Source organism: Pelophylax lessonae, assembly GCF_965119305.1.
Source record: "Pelophylax lessonae genome assembly, chromosome: 2".
NCBI lineage: Eukaryota > Metazoa > Chordata > Amphibia > Anura > Ranidae > Pelophylax > Pelophylax lessonae.
In genome coordinates, this window is record NC_138769.1 from 702114284 (window position 1) to 702132025 (window position 17742).

Consider the following 17742-nt stretch of genomic DNA (forward strand, 5'->3'; position numbering starts at 1 on the left):
GATACTGGTTGGTGACAGTATGTAAAAAATAATTTTTGTATTCAAATATATATATATATATATGTGTATGGGTGTGTATGTATGTACGTGTATGTATGTATGTATGTATGTATATAATATATATATATATATATAAATTATAATGGCTCACAAAAGTGAGTACACCCCTAATTTTTTTTTTTTTTTAAATATTATATCTTTTCATGTGACAAAACTGAAGAAATGACACTTTGCTTCAATGTAAAGTAGTGAGTGTACAGCTTGTATAACAGTGTAAATTTTGTTGTCCCCTCAAAATAACTCAGCACACAGCCATTAATGTCTAAACTGCTGGCAACAAACGTGAGTACACCCCTAAGTGAAAATGTCCAAATTGGACCCATTAGGTCAATATTTTGTGTGGCCACCATTATTTTCCAATACTGCCTTAACACTCTTGGGCATGGAGTTCACCAGAGTTCACATGTACTAAGACATACTGAAGCAGAGCATGATCCCCTCCCTTTGGAGATTGGACCGCAGGGCAGTAATACAACATAACGACCTCCAAGAAGACCACTGTCTTGCTAAAGAAGCTGAGGGTTAAGGTGATGGACTGGCCAAGCATGTCTCCAGACCTAAACCCTATTGCGAATCTGTGGGGCATCCTCAAACTGAAGGTGGAGGAACGCAAGGTCTCTAACATCCACCAGCTCTGTGATGTCATCATGGAGGAGTGGAAGAGGACTCCAGTGGCAACCTGTGAAGCTCTGGTGAACTCCATGCACAAGAGGGTTAAGGCAGCGCTGGAAAATAATGGTGGCCACACAAAATATTGACCTAATTGGCCCAATTTGGACATTTTCACTTAGCGGTGTACTCACTTTTGTTGCCAGCGGTTTAGACATTAATGGCTGTGTAGTGAGTTATTTTAAGGGGACAGCAAATTTACACTGTTATACAAGCTGTACATTCACTACTTTACATCATACCAAAGTGTCATTTCTTCAGTGTTGTCACATGAAAAGATATAATAAAACATTTACAAAAATGTGAGGGGTGTACTCACTTTTGTGAGATACTGTACATTTTTTATTTTATTTTTTTTATCCGAGTTTAATGTCACCATAGTAACCTAGGAAGGATCATTTTACCAACAATGCTTTGAACTGTCATGAATGCGTTTCATTCGTGAAAGCTGTGATTACTAGTATTCTGTGATTGGCCACAGCTAGCATGTGATAGCTGTTGGCCAATCACTGCTCACTAGTATAGGAAGCAGAGGTGTTATGAATGATTTTCTTTCAAAGCAGCTTTGACATTGTATTCATGTTATGGCATAACGATCACAAGACCCCCGGGCTGGTCTTGGGGGGCCCCAGTCACAGGGGGAAGGGGGTGATTGTGCCTGCACGTGCCACCCCGCTGCAGTTTATATACTGTGGCGGGTAGGCGAGTGGTTAGATCCTCACTTGGTTTGATTTGGAGAGAAGTGGACACACAATTTTTTTTTTTTTTTTTTTTTTTTTTTTTTTTTAATACAAATCTGTTCAAAATTCAGCTTTAATTGCAGAAAAAGATTATATTACTTTTGGTTATTAACATTATATAAATAATTGCAAATTCTACTTGTAGCATTATATCCCTGAGAAAGGGGCCATAACATTTTCTGAACTATTAAGATACAAAAATATAGAAAGAAGTGTAGCTTTAAATTTTAAACAATCTGTTTGCCTGGAGAGATGGCTGACAGATTACAAATGAACAGGAGACTATAGATGTAATTTAAACAGGATGAGGGTTACAAAGATTGAGAGCCCTGTGTTGCCTAAAAAACACCAGTTGAAAATGCCTTGCTTATAATCACCATTTATCACCCTCTGTACAATGGACAGCTTCTGGTTGCAGGCTACAGTTTACTGATTTGACGAATAGAATCCATGTTCCTGCCATCATATTGGAGTCTACCATTGCATTATGTATTACTGTACGGTGTGTTCCAGAACAGCTTGCTTAGCTTCATTATTATCGCTAGAAGGAGATTACTTGGCTGTTTCTATACTAAGTGGCTGAGTGTCCTGCAGAGCAGAGTGTAACTAGTGAAATGGAGCCTAGAATATGTTTGACTTTTTGATTTGTATGCTTCCAAATTTGGTTTTCTGCAGGCTATGATCCCACAAGTTTGTATGTAACCCGTTCATGAGCAGAGGTCATTGATGTCTGCATGCCCAGAGCAAGTCTAGCAACAAGAAGGATCAGCACAGGGGACTTTTTCCAGCCGCGCTATTTAACGTTTTTTTTTTTCTGCCATACATTTTGGATTAAAAAAAAATAAAGACCATTGTTGGGAAAAGCTCCCTGCGCCCATCCGAACGCTTGTATCACCCAGGGTTCAGCTTGTATTAGAGCAGTGTGAACAGCAAGCTTTATTAAAGCTTTTAAAATACCATTCAGCTCCAACAAGCTGCTAGCAGGCTTCAGCAGGTTTTCAACAAGCTTTAAGAAGTCCTTGAGCATGCCAGCAGCTTGTTAAAAGTGGCAATCAGCACTCCAGTTAGGCTCTGTGTTTAACATTTGCAAACTGGAGTTGAATGGTACTTGACGACCAGCGACCTACCGGTATGTCGCGGAACTTCAAGTGGTTATACCGGGGTGATGCCGGTACCGTTTTTTAGAACGGATGATCTGTTGGCTTGTAAAAGCAATCCTAGCAGCTAAATAGTAATATGAAATGTTGGATTTACATATTATTCTTTAAGCACTTAAGCCCCGGAAGATTTTACCCCCTTCCTGACCAGGGCCTATTTTGCGATTCGGCACTGCGTGACTTTAACGGACAATTGCGCGGTCGTGCGACGCTGGACCTAAACGAATTTGGCGTCCTTTTTTTCCCACAGACAGAGCTTTCTTTTGGTGGTATTTGATCACCTGTGCAATTTTTTGATCATGCGCTATAAACAAAAAAAGAGCGTCAATTTTGCAAAAATAACAATATTTTTCAATTTTTTTTTTATATGAAATTCCCCAAAAAAATGTAAAAATCAAATTTTTTTTAACATTTTAGGCCAATTTTTTTTACCATATGTTTGGTAAAAAAAAATCGCAAAAAGCGTATTTTTATTGGTTTGCGCAAAAGTTATTGCGTTTACTAACAAAGGGAAAGCTTTTTGTCATTTTTGTTGTTTTTTTTTTAACGCGTAATGGTGGCGATCTGCAACATTGCGGCGGACAGATCGGACCCTTGACTGACATTTTTGACACTTTTGGGGTCACCAGTGACATTACTACAGTAATCAGTGCTATACATATGCACTGTTACTGTAAAAATGACACTGACAGTGAAGGAGTTAACTGTATTGGAGAGGGAGGGGTTATGTGTGTCCTAGGGGTGTGTTTCTAACTGTGATTGGCTGTGGCTTGATGTATAAGAACAGTGATCAACGGTCCTACATAGAACAGTTTGATCATCATTCTTACACAGGGAGAACTGACAGGCGGCTTTGTTTACATTAGTCGCCTGCCTTTCTCCCTCTGTCACGGACGATCGCGAGTGCCCGGCGGACATCGGGTCCGCCGGGCACATGCGCGGGGGGGTCCGTGACCGAGCGGGAGCGCTCCTTCGGCGGCGCGCGCTCGCTCCCAAAACCCTTACAGGCTAGCGACGTAGCCCTATGTCGCTCTGCCTGTGAGGGGCTGACTGCCGACGTAAATAGTCGTGCGGCAGTCGGCAAGTGGTTAAAAGAAAGCACTTGTAATTTATTTATTTTTTTCATGCCATTTTTACTTGAGATTCGTTTCGATACAGATTTGTAGATGCTAGCATGCTGTGCAGTCCCAGAGTTCTGCCAATTGCATATGGAAAAAATGAGTTAGAAAATCTCCTCCTGAGATGACAAGCATCACTGACCTCCATAGATACCCATCATCAGCCTCTAGGACAACCTTTCCCAACACTGTGAACACTCTGGCCTCAGGGAACCCCTGACAATAATTAATGGAATATTATTGTAATGACACACAACAGTGAAACAATGATGGTATAAATGATGGTACTTCTTCTTATTTATGGCCAGTTCACACTAGTGCAATGCCAGACATCATAGAAACATAGAATGTGTCGGCAGATAAGAACCATTTGGCCCATCTAGTCTGCCCAATATATCTGAATCCTATGAATAGTCCCTGGCCCTATCTTGTATGAAGGATAGCCTTATGCCTATCCCATGCATGCTTAAACTCCTTCACTGTATTTGCAGCTACCACTTCTACAGGAAGTGACATCGCATGTGATTTGCACCGCATTGCTGTGCAGATCACATTTTATGTCTGTACGATGCAAATTTGCATCACATTCGGACCAAACTCATGCAGGAACCTCTTTTTGTCTGCATCAGAATTGGATCACATGGGTGTCAACATCCATATGATCCGAGATTCTGCAAATTGCGCTTTATTATGCAAACGGATTGCGGGGTTTCATTAACCTAACATACACTCCGCAATCACAATGCATGAATAGGTTGCGATTTTGATGCGGTGCAAATTTGCAGCGAATTTTGCATCTAGTGTGAACCGGCCCTCAGTGAGTTCACTCCCCTTACACATTCCAGGTGTGATAAGATCAGATCTGTGGCAGATTTTAAGCTTCATTCACACCTGAGCGTATTGTTTACAGACGGTTTTTCAGGCATTTTTTGGAGGTGTTTGGAGGCAGCTATTGACATCTAACAAAAACGCCTCTAATCTGCCAAAAAAAGAAGCTCATGTACTTTTTTGAGCTTCAGGCGTTCTTGCTTTAGGGGACTCAATACTCATATGTGAACAGGGGCCATTGAAATTAATGGAATTTTGCTTGTTGGTTTTTTTTGAGACTTCAGAGATGAGCGTTTTACGTGCTGAAAAATGCGAACAGGGCCTTAGAGCTAAAACAATCCAACAAAGCTTAAACTGAAACTTAACTTCTAACCCAAACCATGCGCTTTTCTTATTTGTTTATGTCAATTGAATTTTCTTATTCTTATTATTTTTGTCTGTTAAATGAACATTTGAAACCATTTTGTTATAGCTGTTTAAAAAGTGCAAGTTACACAGATTGATCCTGTCAAACTTTTGTGAGCTGATAACTTCTTATTCTGCATAGACATCAGTTGGCATTGTTCCCGGTGTTCCGTGAGAATAACCTACCCTTGTCACTTCCTGTCAGGAACAGCTGAGCAGTGTAGCAGTGCGCATGCTCAAAGCCCCGGATACGTCATTGGACAGCAGAGGAACTGACAAGTGCGCATGCTCGGATGGTATGGATTTATCACGGTAGTGTGTGTAACGTTACATTTGCGGCGGGTACACTAAAACAGCTGGGCTGCAACATGAATCATCTCCACTCCTATTCCTGTCACTTCCCTGATCTCGGCTAGTAAATGTAAAATCGGCGGCGGGTGTATGAAATGTAAATGACGGAGATCTCGGCTCTGTGATCCGCTTTTACATTTAGTAGCCAAGATGAGGGAAGTGACGGGGATAGGAGCGGAGATGACTCCTATTGCAGCGGAGATATTTTAATGTGGTGATGCGGTGTATAACACACTACCGTGAACATTTCATACCCTCTGCAGACGTAGGTGCACCGGAAGTGACGAGGGTAGGCATTTCTCACGGGTAGGTTATTCTCACGGAACAGCGGCTCTCACTGTGGACTACAGGACATCTCCACTAATGTTACAGAGATACAGTGAGGGGGAGATGTTGTGTAGCCCTAAATCACTTCCTATCCTTGGGTTGCAATGCTGCCTGTCCACAGATACAGTAAAGTGAATTAACGTTGTCACGTGTGTTTGCCAGGATCACCAAGAGAAAATAAGGGGAAAAAAATCCTGGGAAAGAGAACGAATGCCATTTATCACATCTGAGAACCTAGCCTGCAGTTTATTCTTGGATTTAGATACTTAACGTTTGTCATCAAGGATTTGTAATCTTTGGTTTATTTGATTGCAGCAAAGGATGATGGAAGTGTGGCTGTTGCATTAGGCTACACAGCTCACCTCGTTTCTATGATCTCCTTCTTCTTGCAAGTACCACTGAGGTATCCCATCCTACACAAGGGCTCAAGGTCTGCAATCAAAGACAATATCAATGATAAGCTCACTGAGAAGGAGAGAGAGTAAGTAGAGACCTCATATTATTTAAACTTAGTCAAATTGAAATTCACTTTTGTTGATCAAAAATCCTAGTGTGTTAGGGCAAAATTAAAATATATACTATACATTTCTGAATGATATGTGCATACCTCTGTATTTATTCCCTGCTCATACCTATTGATCTTCCAGAAATTCAGTGCGCTCCTAACTTCTAGAGCTGACAGTACAGTGCCTTAGCTAACCAGCGTTATCAGCCCTGCCTGCTAGAATCCTCTGCTTCTCCCCTGCCCCTCTGTCCTACACCTATTAATATATGAATTATTTTTTCTAGAAAAACAGTTTTGCTTTCTGGCCTTCCAAGTGCCTGTGAGCACACAGAGTGTAGGAAAAGAGCTCTTGGGAGATGTAGTTCTGAGGGGCTTGTTTACATCCTTTGGAACTGATCTCCCAGCAGCTGCTTTTGCAAGACCTTTATCAACCTGGTGATGTCACAGGGAGAAATAAAAAAAAAAAAAAATGTTGAGGGAAGAAGGTTTGGCAAATGTGGGGTAATACCTGGACACTTTAACCACTTGCCCCCCCCCCCTTCATGACCAGGCCATTTTTTGCGATACGGCACTGCGTTACTTTGAAATTTGGGCTGTCATGCAACGCTGTACACAAATAACAATTTATGTAATTTTTTTCCCCCACAAATAGACATTTCTTTTGGTGGTATTTGATCACAATATTTTTTACTTTCTGCTATAATATATATCCAATGAAACAATTGAAAAAAATCGAATTTCTTCATAAATGTAGGTCAATCTGTATTCTGCTACATAGTTTTGGTAAAACGAATCCCAATAAGCGTATATTGATTGGTTTTTGCAAAAGTTATAGTGTCTACAAACTATGGGATATATACTGAAATTTTTTTTTTTTTTTTACTAGTAATGGCAGCGATCAGCAACTTATAGCAGGACTGTGATATTACGTTGGACAGTACTGTCGCTGTACTAATGACTGACTGGGAAGTTAAAGTTCTAGGGCAATCAAAGGGTTAACTGTGTGCCTAGCCAGTGTTTTTTTGTACTTTGTGAGGTGCTTTTATTCAGGGAAGTGATGGATTTTATTTCCTGCTTTGCAGCGACACAAAATCCATCCTATTCCCCCCCCCCCCTTTTGTTTACATAGGCAGAGCTCCGTTCTGTGTCTCTGCCTCATGATCGGTGGGTGACAGAGGACATCCAGTGCCAGGCACCCGCAGATTGGCTTTTGCTGTAAGTAATCAAAGCAGAAGTGGCCCGCATGTCCCTCGAGGAGGGCCGCCCTGTAGCAGTAAATCTGCTATAGGCCAGTCCTTAACTGGTTAATTACAGCCTGCAAAAATTCACAAACTTTTGAAGTCCTTTTAACCCCCATCCTGTGCTGAACTAACCAACACTGACACCCCCCTACTGTACCCCATCCCAGCTTCTTATGTAGGTGGTAGCCTTAAAAACTTGTCTAGGGCATTCATGAGGGGGACCTTCTCCATGGGGGTTATTTGCATAGTTTAGTTCAGGATGGGGGGTAAAAAGAGGTGTAAAAGTACAGTTGTCCTTAAAGCGGAGTTCCAGCCTAACCGTCCACTCACCTGTCCCACGGTCCAGCGATGCGCCATCTTCTCCCTCTCTGCTCCGTGGTGCCGGCATCACTGATGTGGGCACCCGGCTGTGACAGTTTGCGGCCTCACAGCCGGGTACGCACTGCGCATGCGCGAGTTGCGCTATGCGTCGTGATTGGCCGGCAATCTTCTGGGACCTCTGACATGTCCCAGAAGATTGCAGGGAGGGAGAGAGGAGAACTTCCGCTCGGGGCGCCGCGGCGCTCCGAGCGGAAGTGGGAGCGGGTGCATGTCAAAACTAGGTACCCGCTCCCCCCCCCCCCAAAAAAAAAAATGACATGCCAAACGTGGCATGTCAGGGGGTTAGGACTATTTAAACTTTTATTCCACTTTTGGGTGGAACTCCGCTTTAAAGTGATATTAAACCTTTGATTTTTTTTTTTCTTTCGATCCTTCTCTTCTTGGGTCCCCCGCAGGCGCTCTTGGCTCCACCCTTCTTGGGTCCCCCGCAGGCGCTCTTGGCTCCACCCTTCTTGGGGCCCCCGCAGGCGCTCTTGGCTCCACCTCTTCAGCAAGTTCCCCCATAGAAAGCCACTTTCTATAGGGGCACTCGTGCAGGCTTGTTCCCAAGCCGCCGTGTCTGCAGCTATTGACATAGACTATGTGGCTCGGCCCTGCCCCACATTACAATATTTGGTTATCAATCAAACCAGTGAGGGAGAGAGCTGCTGCTCTTGTGCACATCACTGGATCAAAATTGGGCTCAGCAAATGGGGGCATCCTCTGGAACAGAAGTCTTTTTTTTTTTTTACCTTAGTGCATGAAGGTAAAAACCTTCACCCTTTACAATGACTATAAAAGATATTTACTTTATGTACTGTTTATACTAAGACAGACCATGCCTGTAACTTCCTAAGTTACTCTCTCCTATAAATAGGGCTCTACCATCTCCATAGAAACATTTGTGGAAGCTGCAGGGAAATCCCAAAAAGTTATAGGCATCTATCCTGCAGTTCCTTTGCTGTGTGAAGGTGGGCATCCCTATTAGCCCTTTGGAGGTGCTTACTCATCCCTACAGAAGTTTAGAAGCTGGGAAAATGCTTTTAAGGTGGCTTACAGATCTTACTGAGAATGACACGCAGAGACTTTGTCTGGGCTGCCATACTATGCCGAATATGTAAACCTTTCAGTGTCAACGGGACTTGCTTGGTGGTACTCTCATTCCTCTCTTGTAAAGAAAAGGATCTGCACTCACTGAAGTGAAAAGTGCAGTCCAGTTTAGTGCAATAATGCACATTACATTAAGGAAGCTCATTTAAAGTAATGGTCTGTAAATGCAGCACAAAGGACCAGAAGATGCATCTGCACTATTGTCCCTCTCCTTGGGGTGCATCATCACATTACCTTGGGTATTCAAATGGTAATATGTAAAGACCGCCCACTGCTAACACCAGACAGGAATAGGAAGGACCTCTTCTATCACATGAATTTGCTGTCGCTGAGAGTTTACAGACACAGAGCAACTATTGGGACCCTAAAGATGGGCTACTGATCACACCATGATCACATAATCAGGAAGTCCATGAAATGCCTCCTCTTCGTTTCGACATTAAAAGCCAAGTTCACCTTTTGTAAAAAATTATAATAAATACACATCCTTTTGCAGGTAAAATAAATGTGCATTTATTATTATTTTTTTTTTACATTGCAGCCTCTAAAGCATTGCACCAGTGATCAGCAATGCCAGTGAGAACATTGCACTTTAGTTGGTATACCACGTCAACTTTGTGATATCAAAACACATATTGCACGAGAGCACTTGCCACTTTATTTGGGATTACCCATTGTTTATTTGCACATTATTCTAATGTATAATTAAGATATCCTTTAAATTGCTTTTTATTAAATTTTTTGTATATATTGCTGTGTACTATATTTGTATTTTTGATATTCTATCACATATTGTGCATATTTATTCAGACTATTGTTTACTTAGGTAGCACCAAATACCATACCCTTTTCCTTTCATACATATATATTCCATCACACATTGTGCAGATCTATTCAGATCACTTTTTTACCTTGGCAGCGCCAAATACCTTCCCTCTTTCTTTCATTACTGATATAGAAGATCTCCCCTGTGAGGAAAGCCACTTATCGGCTCTCCTTTCCTCACGCATTGTCAGTATGAGGAGAGGAATGCCGATAACCGGCATTTCCTATTTACACTGATCAGCTGTGATTGGACACAGCTGATCACATGGTAAAGGACCTACGTTATAGGCTCTTTACTGAGTTGAGTGATGCCGTGTGTCCATTGCCGTTATGAAGGACGTCCTATGATGTCCAGTCAGACCAGTAAAGTCCCCAGGGGTTCCTAACAGTCTTTTTATTTTTTACTGATCTATGCTGGTCTTGTTAGTAGTTGAGAGAAATCATAACAGTTCGGTTCACCTTTAGGAGCTTGTACACCCATATTTAACAATTCCCGTCCAGCCTATAGCAGAATGGCGGACGGAAAGGTGTTAAATATGGGCGTAACATTCTTCTAAAGGTGAGCCTATCCTTTAAGATTTCTCTCAACAGCTAACAGGACCAGCATAAGTCCGTAAAAAGTTGAAAAGACCTTTAGGAACCTCAGTGACTAGCAGAGGCTCCCATGCTGGACAGAATAATGGTTGTATTTGTGGTAGATGTTGAGGACCCATGTGTAACATATGCCTAGGAGCCAAGGACTTCCTTACAGCGAGTTGCCGAAGAAATAATAACGATACTAGGATCCATAAGGATTCTGCATTTTAGGTATTGGTAGTATATGTATAATTTTATAGCCAGACAGAAAGAAACCTGTCATGAGAAAAATATGTCCTACCAACCTTCCCCTGAAAGAGATACTGTAGCTACCTCTGTTCCTTTTGATTGAGTCATCGACCTACATCAAGTGTGCAGATCAAACGTTCTCACTTAACTTTATGCATATTTGTTCCAGGGGAGTGAATCAAAGTATTAAAGAGGTTGTAACCCCCCAAAAAAATTTTTTTTTCAGTCGCCGTCTTCCGGGATCGCGGCATCCGGCCATCTGATTGGCCGGAGCCGCGGTGACGTCACTCCCGCGCGCGGGAGCCGACGGACACGGCACGGGCTGTGAAGGAACGGCACCAACGGTCGTTCCTTCAGAGCGCATGCGCCAGTGACGTCACTGGCTGCATGTAAGGTAAATATCTCCTAAATGGTACATGTTTAGGAGATATTTACAATACCTATAGGTAAGCCTTATCATAGGCTTACCTATAGGTACAAGTTGCAGAGGAGTGTTTACTTCCTCTTTAAGCCAGAGATAGGCAGCTTACAGAAGCCGCTCAGCCATAACCACCTACTTTTTCTTTTCCTTCTTGGAACAAATTTCCTAAAATCTGAGCTGTATGCGATACGGAGCCCATAGTGTTTAGTGGCACAGGTTTCCTTTAAACTGTTCTCTTAACAAATCCATGCACTTTTTTAGTGATCTTTTATTGACAGACTTCATAACTTTACCAATGTTGGAAACTTCCCAACCACTTAAGTCCATCTGCTTGTAAACATACTTCCATTTGTTATTGCGTCATTGCAAGTTCTGAACCCTTCAAAAAAAAGAAAAATTACAGAAAGAGAAGCGGAGTCTGCCAAGTTATGAAAATTGCTTCACTTTTCAATGATTTGATAATCGCTTTAATATGTTGAGATTTCAGCAATGTTTTTATAGACCAACACTTTGTCAAATAAGGAGGCAAGCAGCTGGAAATCTGAAAACGTTTGGATTTTATAGGGCCCCGGCTTTTGTGCAGAAAATTCTTGAATCACCTCATGCAGTTGTTAAACCTGACCGGATTGTGGGAACTTTGCAGGACTAGTGTTAATGCGGCAATTTATGGAATGTCAGTCATTAGTTGCCCCGTATATATGTAAGCCCTAGAAGAAGCTTGAGTAATTCCTTTCAGTACACATCAGAAATGTAATTAGTAGGATAACATGTGAGTTCCAGATGTTAAGTAGCATTAGTACATAGTTACAATTGCCAATAAAAACTAAAGCCCAACTCCAGCCAAGCCTTTGTTTTTCTTGTTTTGTTTTTTTTTTAATCTAGTTGGAAAGAGTTAGAACCTCTGTTTGGAGTTTTATGTTGTCTTTATACCCAGTAGGGTGAAATCTTTCCATCATGAACACAGATGGCAGAAGTAAAAACCTGACCGCTTTCGTCCCACTTCCTGCGCAACAACACGGGACAAAAGTTGGGGAAGTGCAAGTCACTGGAAGCACAGAAACCAAACTGATAGAGCTCCTAAACCTTATACATGTTGCAGAAGTGTTTTTGTGCATCCCCCATTGGAAAGATTTCCCATAATTTTCTGTCCCAGTGACACCCTGTAGCCGCTGAGCTCATCAGAAGTGGGAGGAGAGAGTTCACGCTGCAATTGTGCATCCCAAAAGAACAGGATGGTGCTCCCTCCAATGGCACCTAGGCGTGCTATGACTAAAGCCCTTAAGGACTGAAATGCTTCAGCAGTTTGTGTATTGGATCTTACTTCTGATGGATGTGCAATAAAGAGTTTAAGAACATTGGACACCAGGTTGCTGACCTTGTGCTAAATGGATGATTAAGGGGTCCTGCTACCAGTGACTGCTTAGTGCCTACAATAACTCGGGACAGAGCCATCAATGAATGCAGTTGTGTGGACTTTGTTTTAACATGCTCTAGCCAAAAAGACGGCTACAGTGAAGTCCTCCAGTTCTGTAAGGGTGTCCATGGACGTCCTCCCAGAACCCTGCCTCCCGCGCGCCTTGCGACATCTGTGTCCTTTGGACATAGCTGATCACAGATTGCGGTAAAGGGCCATTTCAGCAGCCCTTTACCATGTGATCAGATATGTCCATTTACAGCTGATCACTTATAAACAAAACAGACTTGTCGGTTATTGGCAGTTCTTTCCTCCCATGCTCTGTGTCTATGGGAGGAAAGGGGAGTCCTTAACCGGCAAGCCTGTCAGCACATTATGTACGCTGATAATCAGGGCACTAATCAGACGCGCTGGTGGCCCCGTGGGGTCAGTATCGTCTGATTTACAGCTTCCCTCCTCTCAAGCTTCTGCCAAGACTTCTGCGCAGGCTCGAGGCAGAAGGTATTCCGGTCATCTTAGTGGCTCTGGACTGTCCTCGCCGGGCTTGGTACGCCAATCTGGTGCAGGTGGTCGCCGACGTTCCTTGGAAGCTTCCTCTCAGGGAGGATCTGCTGTCCAAAGGACCGATCTTCCATCCTGCTTTACAGTCGCTGGCTTTAGCAGCTTGGCTGTTGAATGCCAGGTGTTGAAGGAGAGGGGTTTATCGGAGTTGGTGATTCCTACGCTGTTGAAAGCTAGGAAATCTACTTCTAGGAGAAGATCTACCATCGTACGTGGATGACATACATTGTGTGGTGTGTCTCTTGGTCTCTTTTTGGTGGCTCGGATCTTGACCTTTCTTCAACAGGGGGTTGAACAGAAATTGGCCTTGAGTACCATCAAGGGCCAGGTGTCTGCTTTTGTAGTCTTCTTCCAATGACATTTGCTCACACACTACATGGTGCGTACCTTTCTTCAGGGTGTCCGCCGACATTTGGTTCCTCCAGTGCGGGCTCCGTTGTCGCCTTGGGATCTCAGTTTGGTGCTTTTGGTTCTCCAGAAGCCTGTCTTTGAAAATCTTCGAGAGATTCCCCTGCTTACGCTGTCCCAGAAGGTGGCCTTTTTGGTGGCTATCACCTCTGCGCACAGGATGTCTGAACTGGCGGCATAATCCTGTCGTTCACCTTACCTGGTGATTCACGGAGATGAGGTGTTTCCTCGCCCCTGTCCGTCGTCCCTTTCAAAGGTTGTCTCTGTTTTTCATTTGAATAAATACATTGTGTTGCCTTCCCAGGCCTAAACATTCAAAGGAAATTGCCTTGCATTCCTTGGATGTGGTCCGGGCAATTAGGGTGTACTTGGCAGCAACGGAGTCTTTCAGGAAGTCAGACTCTATTTTTCACATGGATGGACCACGTGAAGGGTTGTCTGCTTCCTCTGTGACCATTTCCAGATGGATCAGACAGATGGTGATTCAGGCCTATTCTATCAGGGGTCAGATTCCTCCTTTCCCTGTCAAGGCACTCTCTAATAGGGAGCTTAATGCCTCTTGGGCTTACGGTCATCAGGTGTCAGTGACGCAGGTTTGCAAGGCGGCATCCTGGTCATCGGTGCACACTTTTAAAAAAGTTCTCTAAAGTGGATGTGTTGGCATCTGCGGATGCTTCTTTTGACTGCAAGGTTTTGCAGGCTGCTGTTTAGAGGACCTGATGATCCTCTTTGAGGGTGTATTTATTTTTCAGATGGTCTCCAGTTGGTTTGGTTGAGCTCCTGTTTACTTGGTTGGCTATAGTGTAGCCTTGGGAATTTCATTTTCGCTGTTTTCACCCCTCGTTTTACACTGCTTTGGGACGTCCCAATGGTTAAGTATATCAGGAGCTGTGTCAGTCAATGAAGGAAAGGGAAAATGGGATTTTTGACTTACCGTAAAATCCATTTCTCTGATGTTTGACGGACACAGCACTAACCCCTCTGTAGAGTTGTAATACTCCTGACCCTGCTTGTAACTAAACAGAGTGCCTATAGCAGAGAGAGAGAGTATACCCCCTGGGACAGTTCATGGGCGTAGCCAGACTTTTTTTTTCTGCTTAGTGTCCTACTCCTGTAGGGGGCAGTATAACAATGGTTAAGAATATCATGAGCTGTGTCCATCAATGAACATCAGAGAAATGGATTTTACAGTGTCAAAAATCCAATTTTTTTACTCTGTATTCCAAAGGCTGTTTTTATGTTGAACATATGACCAGCAGCAGAGGACCAAAAGCTTCTACTGCTTTTATGTTTCTCTGCAGACAGGCTGGGAAACATCTGGGTCATGTGACAGCTGTATTTCAATTATTTTTGTCAATATGAAATTGAAAATAAAAATGGTTTCCTAAAAGGAAGAGAATACTTGGCTCTCCTGCTGCCTGTACCCCTACTGGTTGCTCCTGCCCACCTACTTGTGATTACTGGACACATTGGTGACATAGAGGTCTTCTGGAAGAACCGAGGCTGCGGGAGGCCCAGAAGATCGACACTCCTGAAAATGTTTAGTTCCTCAGCAGACATCATTAGTTTATTGCTGCGGATGGGGGTGAACTTTAAGCTAAGAGATATATTTTCTTGGTAGCGGAACTAACATTTGTATGGAGTCTTCCCATCTCTCATTACAGAACATTTCTATAGGACTGGAGAACATTAGTATAAGCTATCTGATAATTCTTGTGTTTGATGGCTTGCAATATGTGCAGATTTAGTCTCTTCCAATGTTAGCAGAGCTTTAATCAAGCATGTGCATTTCATCAAAAGAGAAAAATCTTTCCCAAAAAATGATTAATTATTCTGAAAATGGCTTTGTGTGTAGACGGTCTTCAAAGCCCCGTGTTTTTATTAAAGCGATCGTATTATACTTGGCTCTTGCTCGAAGCCCTTTTTTTTTTTTTTTTTCTTTCTTTTTTTCAACTCTTCACAAATATCTTAGCGAGCCAATGTGACTTACATTTGACATCCCTCCAGAATGTTTGAATTGGCATTAATGGGCAATTACAAAACGTAATTGAGATTTAGAATTTTCGTCTACACTTTACATTTTTTAAAACTGAAGTCTGTGGCAAAAGGAGCAATTTGAAAAATGTTAAAAACTGTTTTCTATATTTTTTATCTCTGCCATTTAAAGCGGTGTTCCGACCTCCAAATATAAGTCAGCAGCTACACATACTGTAGCTGCTGATTTATAATATTAGGACACTTACCTGTCCTGGAATCCAGCGGTGTCTGCACCGCAGCTGATGTTTCTATCTGCTGTCGGATGCTGCCATTGCCGGTAAGAGAACCCGGCCGTGAAGCCTTGCTGCTTTATGGCCGGGTCCCTACTGCGCATTACGCGAAGCGCGCTGCGCTCCTTTACTGGCCCAGAAACCAGGGGAAGGAGGAGAGGGGCCGGACTGCTGACATACCTCGCTGCGGCGAAGTCCAATTGGCAATGGGGACAGGGTACCAAAAGGTGGCGAAAGATGCCAAATGTGGCACCGGAGGGGGGGGGGAGACGGATAAGCGGAAGTTCCATTTTGACCTACAGATGGGCCACAAATTCACAATAATATGTGTAGACTTAGAAGTTTTATCTGCTTATATTTTACCCTTCTTGGTTTCTTTGTTCCCTCTCCCTAACATGCTAATTACATTTCTAAATGAAACCTTTGTTTTTAGTACCTTTTTTTTTTTTTTACTCGGGTATGTCATCACTGGGTCTCTGTGCTTTTCAATGCAATGTAGGCAAATCATAGCTAGAGGGATCGTCTGGCAGTGTGCTGTAGATCAGTGGTTGGGATTCGAAAAGACGACCCTAGTGCTCCCAGGCAAAGGTGCTAGTGCTAATCACTTAGCCACTGTGCTATCTGTGCTATCAAAATGCCTTGGGTGGATGATGTCACACTGGAGCAATTGACATTCCATTGCAATGCAGACTGCACTAGGTAAAACCCACACATGCTGAGCCTCTGAAAGAACTGAAATCCATTTACAAAAACTAGTGGGTCAGTGACAGTAAGGATGGGGCGGAAAGAGCTAAAATGGTGCTGGAGCTCCTAATGCACTGAAGACTTCATGGTGTGCAGTGAAATCAGAGTAAGCAATTTCAGTACAGAAGAGGAAACTGTTAGTCACATTAAAGAGGTTGTGAACCCAAAATGTATTTATTTATTTTTTTCAACCTGAAAGCGAAACACATAATGAGCTAGTATGCATCGCATACTAGCTCATTATGAACTACCTTAGAACGAGCCCCCGCCGTGCCGCCCGCTTATCTCTATGATGGGCAACATGTTCAGTCGCCCGTCTTCCGGGATCGCGGCATCCGGCCATCTAATTGGCCGGAGCCGCAGTGACGTCACTCCCGCGCACGCGCCGATGGTCACGGCACGGGGCTCTGAAGGAACGGCACCGGCGGCCGTTCGTTCAGAGCGCATGCGCCAGTGACGTCACTGGCTGCATGTAAGGTAAATATCTCCTAAACGGTACATGTTTAGGAGATATTTACAGTACCTATAGGTAAGCCTTATCATAGGCTTACCTATAGGTACAACTTGCAGAGGAGGGTTTACTTCCTCTTTAAGCTGGACATGTAATGTTTTCATATAATTTATCCAAGTTACTTCCTCAGTTCAGATCTGCGTCTGGAACCTGTGCCAACATTTAGGGCCCTTTCACACAGGCGCTCCGTATGTCCGCAAATCATCCTATTTTTTTGCGGATGATTTGCGGACATAATGGAAGTCTATGGCATTGCGGATGTCAGCGGAATACCATCCGCTGACATCCGATTTTCTTCCTGTCGGTTCTGTTCCGTTTTTTGGAATGGAACAGAACCCTATTTTTGTTCCGTTCAAAAAACGGAAAGGAAGGAAAATCGGATGTCAGCAGTGTCATCCGCTGACATCCGCAATCCCCATAGACTTACATTATGTCCGCATATCATCCGCAAACGGATGGGATGATATGCGGACATACGGAGCGGATGACAGAAATGTCATCCGATCCGTGGAAGAAGAAAAAAAGGACCGCAGCGGAGCTTTCACACGGAGCGGCCGTGTGAAAGAGCCCTTATACCCTCACGGGCAACTCCGTCACCAAATCTAGTGACTACAGCATCATAAAATGTATCGAGGCAAATTTTGAACTTCTCAACATGACTGAAGGTGTGAACAGCTGTTATGATTGAATTGATAAATAACAGTGAAAAGATATTTAAAGTGGTTTTTAAATTTGTCATGTAGCCAAGAACAATCACTTTCTCACAAACACACCACCTGTGTTCGTTAGACACAAGTCTGGATGAAGAAGCACGGGGACACTGCACACAGCAGGATTGTCCGTCTGGGGGAGTGTCAGATGTCCAACATATTTAGATACACTATCAAATTAAAAA

General features: G+C 43.2%; 1 protein-coding gene across 2 annotated transcripts in view; it reads left to right on the forward strand.

The window, feature by feature from the left end:
• The window catches only part of UVRAG (UV radiation resistance associated), a 205103-nt gene that overhangs the window by 117072 nt on the left and 70289 nt on the right, over positions 1–17742 (forward strand). For both annotated transcript variants that reach the window (XM_082245635.1, XM_082245634.1), the window contains exon 12: positions 5971–6136. In XM_082245635.1, the coding sequence (XP_082101761.1) occupies positions 5971–6136 (166 nt within the window). The remainder of the gene's footprint in view (positions 1–5970; positions 6137–17742) is intronic.